We start from the raw sequence: 12,383 nt of genomic DNA, 5'->3' as shown, positions 1-12,383 counted from the left end.
CATCATAGCAATGGGAAAATAACTAAGAGAGTGACACAAATCTCAGCACTGGAAGGCTGGATCAGGAGGATCAGAAATTCAAGGACATACTCTGTTATATGTAAGATTCAAAGTCAGCCTGGATTTACACAATTTGTGTCTCACTACATAAATCTGATTTATTAGCAATAAATGTTTTATGTATATTACTTTACGTACCTGTGTACCTAGGGCCTGGTTTAAAAAAAAAAACAAAAAAACGTCAAACTAAAAGGAGTCACCAGAAGCTAGAGATAGCTCGGTGGTTAGGAATATTTGCAGAGGCCCTGTATCCACACGGAAGTTCTCAACCATCTGTGGAACTCCAGTTCCAGGAGATCAGGTGTCTTCTTCAGACCTCCAAAAGCACCAGGCACACATGTATAGCACATACATATGCATGCAAGCAGGCAAAACACTCATGCACATAAAATAAATCTAGGATAAAATTTTTTTTTTTTTTTTTTTTTTTTTTTTTTTTTTTTTTTTTTGGTTTTTCGAGACAGGGTTTCTCTGTGGCTTTGGAGCCTGTCCTGGAACTAGCTCTCTAGACCAGGCTGGTCTCGAATAGGATAAAAAGTTTTTAAAGGGGATGGAATTTAACCAGTGTAAAAAACCTAAGCCCTGGCAACAAACCAAAAAGAAACTGAAGTACCTGCGGATGTAGAGATACATTTAATCCCAGCACTTGGGAGGCAGAGGTAGACAGGTGAAATCTATGAGTTCGAGGCCAGTCTGGTATACATGGCGAGTTCCAGGACAGCCATGAATACACAGAGAAACCCTGTCTCAAAACAAACAAACAAACAATAAAGAACAATAAAAAAAGTTAGAATCTATAAAAAAAAAAAACCTGTATGCCTAGCCTCTATATTCAAATGAGAAAACATTCTGCTTATTCCTTTCATCATGTAGGCAAAAGGATCCTCAGATAAACTTAGTTCTAAATCCTAGACATGTCATCCACTCGTTGTACGATTAGGTAACTTATTAATTTCTCTAAGATTTAGTTCTCTGTTATAAGATGGAAATATTACCAATGTCATGAGCTAAGTGATTAAGAAAATGCACGTGAGTAGCTGGAGAGATGGCTGGTTAAGAGCACTTGTTGCTCTTGTAGATGACCTGGGTTCAGTCCCCCATACCCACAATGTGGCTCACAACCATGGCTAACTCTAGTCCCAGGGGCTCTAATGCTCTCTTCTGACCTCCACAGGTAGGTACCAAGCATGCATGTAGTGCAGAGTAGTACATTCAGGTAAACACTAATACAAATAAAAGTAAAATAATTAGGGCTGGAGAGATGGCTTAGTGGTTAAGAGCATTGCCTGCTCTTTCAAAGGTCCTGAGTTCAATTCCCAGCAACTACGTGGTGGCTTACCACCATCTATAATGAGGTCTGGTGCCCTCTTCTGGCCTGCAGGCATACACACAGACAGAATATTGCATATATAATAAATAATAAATATAAAAAGTAAAATAAAGAAAAGGAAAAGAAAATGCACATAAGGGCATGGGGTCAGTGGCAGAATACTGGCCTGGCATGTATGAAGTCCTACATTTGACCTCCAGCAAAGGACAGGAGGGTGAGCAAAACCAAAGGCTTCTCCTGCTCCATCTATCTCCTCAGCACTAGCATTGCCACTTTGTAGACAGGTCTGTCTCCCCAGCCCAGCTCAGTTCTTAACCAGCAAACAGCTGGGTGTTACTAAATGTAACATCCAGGTTGCATGGCGCTAAAGCTATATGTAAATGACCAATGAATAACATACAGAGTATACAATGTATATATTTATATATACCACTTAAGGAGAACCATTTTGTCACACAGTATACAGGCCAAATTGGGTCTCAGTTTTCTTTCTCTTATCTGATACTATGAATGTGTACTTCCCTTATGTTATATACTCATTTAGAAAATAACAGGAAGCTGGGCACACCTTTAATCCCAGCACTCCGGAAGCAGAGGCAGATCCTGTGAGTTCAAGGCCAGCCTGGTCTACAGAGCTCATTCCAAGACAGCTAGGACTATACAGAGAAACACTGTCCTGAAAAACGAAAAAGAGAAAGAAAGAAAGAAAGAAAGAAAGAAAGAAAGAAAGAAAGAAAGAAACAAACAAACAAACAAGAATGCTGGGCATGGTGGCCATGCCTTTAAGGCAAGTCCATCTCTTTGAGTTCAAGGCCAGTCAGCTCATTCCAGATCAACCAGGACAATGTGGGGAGGTCTCAAAAAACAAAACAAAACCAAGACTGAAAAAGGTAGTGTGCATTGAGTTGGTTAAACTATTAAAAAGTGAGGAGGAGGTATGATGCACACTTTTTTGTTTGCTTGTTTGTTTGTTTGTGACAGGGTTTCTCTGTAGCTTTGGAGCCTGTCCTGGAACTAGCTCTTGTAGACCAGGCTGGCCTCAAACTCAGAGATCCAACTACCTCTGCCTCCCAAGTGCTGGGATTAAAGGCGTGCGCCACCACTGCCCCGCCAGATGCACACTTGTAATACAGCCCCTTGGGAGGCTGAGGCAGGAAGACTGCAGGCAGCATGGGCTACAAGGTGAAACCCCATTTCAAAACAAGAGTAGAGAAGAGGAAGAGGAGGAGGAAGAAGGCACTTTACTTTTAAAAAAAACCATCATAGCCATCCCTTCTAGTACACATCAGTCCTTCTTTGTTAGTATGTCCTTTTAGAAACAGAAGACCTCTGAAAGATAATTAAGGGTCCCAGTTGCTGGGGGAACACTAGGATCACAGGTAAGAGCCACCATATCCAACAAACATCTAGAAATACTCCAAGTTTTTAGTTAACAGAAGTCTGGTGTAGGAGGGTCTTCGTTCTATGTGTTGCTTTCATTGGTTAAATAAAGAGACTGCCTTGGCCTTCTGATAGGACAGCAGCTTAGATAGGCGGAGTAGACAGAACAGAATGCTGGGAGAAAGGAGGCAGAGTCAGAGAGCTGCCCACCATGAAGCTGCCAGGTCAGACATGCTGACTCTTTCCCGGTAAACCAGTCACGTGGTGACATACAGATTATTAGAAATGAGTTGAATCAAAATGTTAGAGCTAGCCAATAAGAGGCTAGAGCTAATGGGCTAGGCAGCAATTTAATTAATACAGATCTCCGTGTGGTTATTTTGGGCATAAGTAAGCCAGGTACCGGAACGCAGCCCCCTTCTCATATATAACAGAAGTCCATTTTTGTAGTAGTCATAAGTAAGAGGCAGTATACTATCATCCATGGAAAGACGCTGGGCTGTTATGATAGACTGAAAAAAATGCCCCCAAAACCTACACACACCTCCATTTCAGGCTTTTAGCCTCAAGAATTATAAAAATAAAGCCAGGCAAAAGAATAATCATAAATGGTATACAACTTATCAATAACAGAAATGAACCACTGAAATGGGCAAGTGGTGGCACCTGCTTTTAATCCCAGCACTCAAGAGGCAGAGGCAGGTAGATCTCCGTGAGTTCAAGGTTAGCATGGTCTACATAATGAGTTCCAGGACAGTGAAGGCTACAAAGAGAAACCGTCTAGAAAATAAAAAACAAACAAAAAAGAACTATAAAAATAAAGGTATGTTTAACCAATTTATACTACTGAAATATTTGTAGTAGTTTGTTAACCAAAGGAAAGCAGTTAGTTAAGTCTTTTGTAATAGATTCAACAGTTCAGCGCCACTAGAAATTCATACATCAAACCCCAATAGAAGGCTCCTCCTCAAATAAGAAAGTAGGAAGGAGGAAGGATTAACTGAAAGGGGATGGAGTGGATGGAAAGAATGGAGGGAATGATGAGGAGCTATGTGATATAAGGGTACTGAAACAAACTTAGTGAAGTCTTCAGTTTCAAGACCTAATAATAACTTTTGGTGAATCAGCTGTAAAAATTCACTCTTATTATTTACAACAAAAATCATGCTTTCCAATGAGACTAATAAAATAAACATGAAGATTTAAAACATCAATAAACTTATTGAGATCCTAGTATTATAAATAGCAGCAAAATAGCCTAATCTCACTCAGGAGTCTATAATCTAGGGTACAAATTATATCCTAAAGCTTGCCACCACATATACCTTTTTCTTATTTATCCCCTAATCCTTCCAATGTTTAAGGTTGCTAATAACAAAACAGGGCATGACTTAACCTTGCTTTCCTTGTCTCTGAGTTTACATCTTTTCTCCATCTATGAGGAAACATCTCCAAATCTATCATGTAGTCTAGTTCATGTCTCTACGACAGCTGGTAGAATCAAGGATTATTCCAAATGAATAGTTCTTATGACAATTTGCTGTGTTACTTTTAGTGCTAATAAAGGACTTAACTACCACTGAGGAACCAAAGTGTAACAATCTATCAATATTGAAGAAAACTATGGGACATGGTTGCTCACATCTATAATCCCAGCTTTCAGGATGCAAAGGAAAGAAGACAGAATTTGAGGTGAGCCTGGGCTATAACAGTGAAACCTTGTCTTAAAAACAAAAACAAAACCACGGCGCTTTAGTCCCAGCTCCCAGCACTCTGGAGATAGAGGCAGGTAGATCTCTGTGAGTTCAAGGCCAGCCTGGTCTATAGAGTGAGTTCCAGGACAGACAGGGCTGAACAGAGAAACCATCACCAGCCTAGAGAGGTTATTTTTTGGTTCCAAGTTCACCCCAGCAAAAGTTTAAAAAAAAAAAAAAAGACAGACAGACAATCAGTGAAAATGAAAGTGGGTGATAGCTGTGAGAAACTGAATTTTAACAATTTAAACCTTAACCTCACCAGTGTTCAATCCTGAAGCATTTCAACTTCGGTACAAAGCTTTTGTTCATTGTTTTGTTTTAAGACAAGATCTCATTATGTAGTCCAGGCTAGCTAGACTCCCAAGTTCTAGATTATAGATAACATCACGATACTGGTTAAAACATTTTTTTAAATGTATATACCAGCTCTTTCTGCCATCTTATGCCTGTGGAGGTCTGCTGGGAACATGATTTCTAAAAGGAAAATATATCTAGAAGGCTGTGGTCTAAGGCCATTTTTGTTGGCTATAAGTCTTGGGAACCAAAGAGGGCACATAGCTATTTATATACATATATTTGGTTTTTCGAGACAGCGTTTCTCTGTAGCTTTGGTGCCTGTCCCGGAACTAGCTCTTGTAGACCAGGCTGGCCTCGAACTTCCAGAGATCCGCCTGCCTCTGCCTCCCGAGTGCTGGGATTAAAGGCATGTGCCACCACTGCCAGGCTCACATAGCTATTCCTGAAGGTGTTTATGCCCGAGATGAAATTGACTTCTACTTGAGCAAGAGATGCACTTATGCAAATAAATCAAAAACACAATATTGAGAATTCTGGAGGCAAACCAAACAAAACCAGAGTAACCTGGGGAAAGGTAAGTCAGGCCTGTGAACCAGTGGCATGGTTCTCACCAAACTCTGAAGCAACCTTCTTGCAAAGGCCACTGGACAAATAATCTGTAATGCTGTACCCCTCCCAGTTTTGAACTAATAAAAGGTAAATAAATAAAAGTGGATTTTTTGCTATTGTTAAAAAAAAGTATGCACTAAAACTGCACTTAGTAAGTATAGGGAAAAGAAAAAGTTAATCCTTCACTGCACCAAGGAGCAGAACTCCAGTAATAGAAGGTAACTCCATGGGAACTTAAAGAATGAGATCCTAACCACTCTTCCCTGTTCTGCAATTACCCTGACCAGAGATACCCAGTGTACAAATAATGGCTAAAAGAACTATCTGACAAAGCATTGTCTTCTGAATCCAACAAAAATTGGGGCATGAGAGGTTTATGAATGGTATGTAAAAATATCTATAACAACAATCACTAGGGAAATGCAAATTAAACCCACACTGTATTACTCTTATTACATACTTACAGAAAAGGCTTTAAACAAAGTCTCAAATAACAAGTGCTGACAAGAATGCAGAGAACTGGAACTCTCTTGAACTGCTTAAGGGAATGCAAAATGGCATGGTAGCTTATGGGAAACAATTTGGCAGCATCTTATATTTATTCATGTATTATATGATCTACTAAGTAAACCTGTAGGAATTTGTGTCAGGTGTGATAGTTAATCTTCATTGCTAATTTGACTAGATTCAGAATCATCTAGCAGACACACCTCTAGGTATCTTTGATGGCATCTCCAGAGAAGTTAACTGAGGAGGAAAACATAGCCTAAATGTAGGTAGTACCATCCCAGGGCTGGGGTCCTGGACTAAATAAATTAGAAAAGCGAGTACTGAGGATCCATCTCTAATTTGTACTAGTCCCAACAGACTATACCATCAGATTATTAGCCAAAACAGACCCTCCTTTTTAGTGGCTTTTGTCAGGTACTCTAGCACAGCAAGGAGGAAAGGAATAAACAAGACCAAGACCAAAATATGCATTGTGCTTCTGCAGTGCTTTTAGAAGCTTTATTTGTAAACTTTCTCAAGGAATCGAGTATATCCCCTCTTTTTTCTTTTTAAGATTTATTTACTTATTATGTATACACTGTTCTGTCTGCACGTATCCCTGCAGGCCAGAAGATACCAGATCTTATTACAAGATACCAGATCTTATTACAAGTGGTTGTGAGCCACCTTGTAGTTGCTGGGAATTGAACTTAGGACCTCTGGAAGAGCAGTCAGTGCTCTTAACCACTGATATTACAAAATGTGAATGAATTTCAAATGTAATGCACTAAGAAGCCATACTCTAAAGACTTCAATAACATAATTCCATTTACGACATTCTGGAAAACAAAAAATTAAAAAAAAATTAGGCTACAAGTATAGAAGCAACTACAAGGGAGCAAAGGAACTATTCTGCAATTTTCCTTTCTTCTTAAGAATCTTATTTTTGGGGAATGAAGAGATGGCTTAGTGGTTACAAGCCCTGGTTGCTCTTCCCGAGGACCTAGGTTCAAATCCCAGCACCCACACGGCGTTCACAACCATTTGTAGCTCCAGTTCCAAGGGACCCATCCAATATGCATCTCTGATCTCTACGGACACGCATACATGCACACAAATAAGTGTGTGTTCATGCCCACGCATGTGGAAGTCAGAGGACAGAGGAAGTCAGGTCTCCTTCTACCATATGGGTCCTTGGATCAAACTCAGGTGATCAAGGTTGGTGGCAAGTGTTTTTATCCATTGAGCCATTTTTTAAAAAAAAAAAAATCTTACTTTATTGTGTAGGCTGGTTTTGAACTCTTGCCCTCAACCAATCCTCCTACCTTGAGGTTTGACAGTAGTTAGGACATTACTAGTAGGTGAGTGCACAACACCATACCCAGTTTGTCCTGCATCTTGATGGATCAGTTACAAAATTTATGCATTTACAAAAACGTATGGAATAGGCCAGCAAGATGGCTCAATGGATAAAAACACTTGCCACCAACCTTGATCACCTGAGTTTGATCCAGGACCCATATGGTAGAAGGAGACCTGACTTCCTCTGTCCTCTGACTTCCACATGCGTGGGCATGAACACACACACACACACACACACACTCACTCTTAAACAAAAAACTTAAAAGAACTAGCTGGATATAGTAGTGCAGGCTTGGCCGGGTGATGGTGGCGCACGCCTTTAATCCCAGCACTCGGGAGGCAGAGGCAGGCGGATCTCTGGGAGTTCGAGACCAGCCTGGTCTACAAGAGCTAGTTCTAGGACAGGCTCCAAAAACCACAGAGAAACCCTGTCTCGAAAAACCAAAAAAAAACAAAACAAAAAACAACAACAAAAAAAGATCTGCCTGTCTGTCTCCCCATCCCTGAGATAACAAGCATGCCCACTTTTTTACCTAGGTCCTAGATTATGAGGATGAAACTCAGTTCCTCATGGGTTTTCACAAATGAGCTATCTCCCAACCTCTGTTTGTTTGTTCTATTTGAGCCAAAGTCTCACTACATAATCCTGGATGGCGTGGTGCTGAGCCCCAAGTGGCTACAAGCTAGCAGCAATCTTCCTACTTCAGCTCTTCAGAATGCTGGATTATAGGCATGCAACCCATTTCCAGTACAACCCCATGAGTTCTGATTTTCTGCAGTGTTTATCTGATGCTGCTAACTTTATTCCTACAACTCTGGTTTAGTCTTCTCTGTACTTACTCTATAATTTCCCCAGGTGCTTTTGCTTCAGCTTTATGCCCTAGAGCCTACATTTCCTCACACTCTGCTCTCCTTTAAAAGTCATTCTTGTCGGTGGGTTGTGGCCCACGCCTTTATTACCAGCACTTGGGAGACAGAGGCAAGCAGACCTCTGTGAGTTTGAGGCCAGCCTGGTTTGCAGCACGAGTTCCAAGACAGGTTCCAAAACTACACAGAAATATCCTGTCTCGAAAAATTAAAGTCATTCTTGTTTTATTTATATCATTATCAACCACCAATATGGCGATCTGTCTTCTTTATATCCCCAAATAGTCACTGACTTACTAAACAGCCCCATTTGAAATACCTAATGACAGCCCCTACTTACCAAAACTGAACCTATCCTCTTCCCAAACCTCTTCTACAATCTCATACCTTCCTGAACAGTACTGTTATACATCTTGAGGTCCAAACCAAATCTTAAACCACATTCTGATTTCTCAGATTTCTTTATCTTGTGAAGTTTACTTTTCTCTGCTTCCTTGCTGCAGAATTTCTTGCATTAATTAACCCAATAGGTGCCTGAAGAATCTCTTCTCCTTCGTAGCTAAAAAACTCTTTCTTTAAAAAAAACCAAACCCCGACTGGGCGGTGGTGGCATACACCTTTAATCCCAGCACTTGGGAGGCAGAGGCAGGTGGATTTCTGTGAGTTCAAGGCCAGCCTGGTCTACAAGAGCTAGTTCAGGACAAGTTCCAAAGTACAGAGAAACCCTGTCTCAAAAAACCAAACCAAACCAAACCAACAAACAAAAAACCCAAACACACAATAAAGCCAAGAATCTCTAAAATGGCGTATATGGAAGGCTCTTTCAGCTGCCCTCAGTGCATCTCTCACCAACTCCCAAGCCCTATTGTCTCTTCTCTCACTGTATGCTCACCCTCTCATCTCCAAACCCTTGCACACATTTTTCCTGTCATAAATGTCTTCTGAGTTCAGACAGAAAATTCTTTCTTCTGGGAAGTCTCTATCTCCTCCTATGTTCTCACATTAGTTGTTTGATTGGTTTTCTTTTTGGTTTTGACACTAAGTGTCAACCTGTAACGATGGCGGGCCTGGCACTCAGACCCACCTGCCTCAGTTTCCAAGTGCCAAGATTAAAGACATGGAACACCATGCCTGGTGCCTGAAACTTCATTACCATCTTTTGAAACAGTTACTAAAGTTCCAAGGGTTTTTCTTTAATATCTAGATCACGGTAACATTTCCTTACATAATGCTCTCAAATACAGTTAAACATCAATTCAAGAGAAATATACAGAAAATAGGAATGGAAATTAACCACAAAGCCAAATACTACGCACATCAATATTTCAAATTTTTGTTGTTGTTGTTGTTGTTTTTTCCGAGACAGGGTTTCTCTGTAGCTTTGGTGCCTGTCCCGGAACTAGCTCTTGTAGACCAGGCTGGCCTCGAACTCGCAGAGATCCGCCTGCCTCTGCCTCCCGAGTGCTGGTATTAAAGGCAAGCACCACCACCACCAGGCTCATTTATCCTTTTTTTTTTTTTTTTTTTTTTTTTTGGTTTTTTGAGACAGGGTTTCTCTGTGGTTTTGGAGCCTGTCCTGGAACTAGCTCTTGACTAGCTCTTGTAGACCAGGCTGGTCTCGAACTCACAGAGATCCGCCTGCCTCTGCCTCCCAAGTGCTGGGATTAAAGGCGTGCGCCACCACCGCCCGGCTTTATCCTTATTTTTTGATTGCTAATTTATCTTCACTTTTTCTTTGTTTTTTGACTTGTTGGTTTTCTCTATGAGACTCACTACATTTTTCTATGCAAACAATGCAGCAGTATTAACTTGTATACAGAGACCTATTTCTTTCCATAATGTTGGTTTGGTTAGACACTGGGAAATCCACATATTATAAGTACAATAATCTGACCACAAAACTTAACAATATTTTCAGTTTTACCTTACTTTTCACCTCAATTTTATTACAAATCTTATTTTACTAACTTTGACATATTTCATGCGACGAGACAAAAAAACAATGCATCAACCATCTAATTATCGTTGCAGAACAAAACATATACGTAGATTCAATTATAAAACTGCAAACAACATGTATTGGTTAAAATACCATGCTTTACCGATCTGACACGTCAAATTCAAGAACACAAAGTAGAAAAAAAAAAAAACTCCACATCTAACACATTATTACCAAAGAAAAGCTAGCCCTGCTGAGTGAGAGCGGGAACTAACTTTCTGACCTCTTTTCAAAATGACAAACTAGAACAGCAAAATCACACTCGGGCACATGGAGTACTACTCTCTCAAATCACTCCACAGAGAACTTCATCATTTGCTCCGCCCTCTAATAACTCATGCAAAAAAAGTTGAGCACCCTCAGAGAGAAACAAGACACGGTGCATTCATAGAATGGCTTAGATCCTTTCCTCGGGGCTAAGAAAACCTGCGTCTGCCCTTCGTCGGGGTCCGAAAGGAAAGAAAAACCTAGGCCTAAGGTTTCGCGGATACTGACATCCAGAAACAGATTTTTCGGCCAGAAGTTTCTGCCGCCATCCCTATTTTACCAGCAAAGGCTCGGGCGCCATCGTCTCGATCTTTGATTTTATTATGAGGATGTGGGAAAGGCTACCCAGGATTACGCTAGGCCTCCCCCCCCCATTAAGCTTAGGGGTACCCCTCATCCCTATCCTAAACCCTCCGTCCCTAACTCCTCCGCACCCCTAGTTCCTGGCGGCAAGTCCCCCGGGATGTGTAGAGGCGCGGCGGAACCCACCGGCCTTGCCGTTAAAGCGAGAAGGCCCTCGCACGCCAGGGCCACCGCCAAGGCTCCGGGGGGCCCAGCGAGGGGAAGGGCAGGCAGGGGCGGAGGGACGATGACCTGGCCGGGAGGAGAGGACGGCGTGAGGGGACCCATTGCACCCCCTTGTCCGAGGGCCGCAGGCACCCCGAGAAGGGGATGAAGGAGGAAGAGGGCGGTGGCCCGGGTGCGGCCCCCTACTCCTCCCGCCCGCAGGTCCCCGATGGCGGGGACCGAGAGCTCGGCCCATCCCCTGCTCCGAGCTGGCAGGGGGCGTGGGGGCCTGTCTGGGAACTGAGCGGAGATCGAATCGAGGAACCCCGGGCCGCGCGCGGGGGGGAAGCTGCCTCCCGCCTGAACCGCAGACCCCGGACGCTGTCGTCGCCTGTTCCTCAGGAGAGAGGACAGGAGCTCAGGGGAAAGCCCGAGGGAGGAAGGCATGAAGGTGAGGGGAAGCCGGGGGCCAGCCCCGACAGCCTCTCGGTCCCCCAACGCTTCACCTTCCGGTAGCCGCGTCCCTTACCGGTGATGGCCATGAACTGCTGAATTAACCCCTTCAGCGCCGACGACGCCGCGGAGCCCCCGTGGGCAGCCATCTTACCGCCGCCGCCGCCGCCGCGGAACAACAACACAGACACACACACGGCCGTCCCTCCCCCACACCGTTGCGTGCTGCGCGCAGGCGCCCTGGCGGGCCCAAAGCTCCGCCCCCTCCCGCTTGCGGGCGGCTCGCGCAGGCGTGATCTCCGCCAGCCGCCGCGCGAACAACTGTGGTGGTGTGACTCCCGCGTTGCTTCCTTGCTAGGCTCCTAGTCCTTTGAAACCTTTGATGGCTTCCTCCAGCTCCGAACGTATCCACCTAAATACCGTGTGTGAAGCCTAGTGTCTGAAAGAAACTTCAGAACTGAAATACCAAAACCTTCATGCAATACGCAGGGCTTCACATATACTAGGTATTTTGTTTGGTTTTGGAAAATGAGGGTTTCTTACAAGATCTCCTGAGTAAATTGGGAGCATGGGAACCATGGGAGAGAGTTGAAGGGAAGGGGAGAAAAAAGGAAGGGAGCAAAGAAAAATGTATAGCTCAATAAAATAAAATAAATCTGTGTTTCTTAAATTTTAAGTGTAAATTTAAAACTTAGTAAAAAAAATGAACTAGTCCATAATTTAATAAATGATTATTCTGTTTTTCTTCAACAAATGTCTCAGTATGTCTCCTCTCGAAGTCAGTCTTATTTTCTTCAGATATAAAATGAGGTGTCTTTTTCTCTTTCTTTTTTTTTTTTTTCTTTCCTTTCTTTAACAAAGATAGGTGTAAGCATTGCCGCTCGGGTGGGAAGGGATCCTGACAGGAGCTAAGGAATGCTAGGTGCTGCAGCTCAGATGGAAGCCTATTCCGGCTGTCAGGGTCACAGTAAGTGTAGCAGTTTCTAGGGAAAGGTTTCCCCAATGT

The 12,383-nt window shown here is 42.8% G+C and overlaps 1 protein-coding gene across 2 annotated transcripts in view; it reads right to left on the bottom strand.

Moving 5' to 3' along the window:
• The window catches only part of Ubxn7 (UBX domain protein 7), a 65,401-nt gene extending 53,824 nt beyond the window's left edge, over positions 1 to 11,577 (bottom strand). For both annotated transcript variants that reach the window (XM_041672771.1, XM_041672773.1), the window contains exon 1: positions 11,454 to 11,577. In XM_041672771.1, coding sequence (XP_041528705.1) covers positions 11,454 to 11,526 — 73 coding nt within the window. In that variant the 5' untranslated portion in view covers positions 11,527 to 11,577. The remainder of the gene's footprint in view (positions 1 to 11,453) is intronic.
• Between the last annotated feature and the right edge of the window lie 806 nt (positions 11,578 to 12,383).

Source organism: Microtus oregoni, unplaced genomic scaffold, assembly GCF_018167655.1.
Source record: "Microtus oregoni isolate MIOR12 unplaced genomic scaffold, Mior012 000023F_ref0000262, whole genome shotgun sequence".
In the NCBI taxonomy this organism is placed as follows: Eukaryota; Metazoa; Chordata; class Mammalia; order Rodentia; family Cricetidae; genus Microtus; species Microtus oregoni.
Note: the sequence above shows the minus strand (reverse complement) of the source record. Positions and strands in the feature narration are given on the sequence as shown.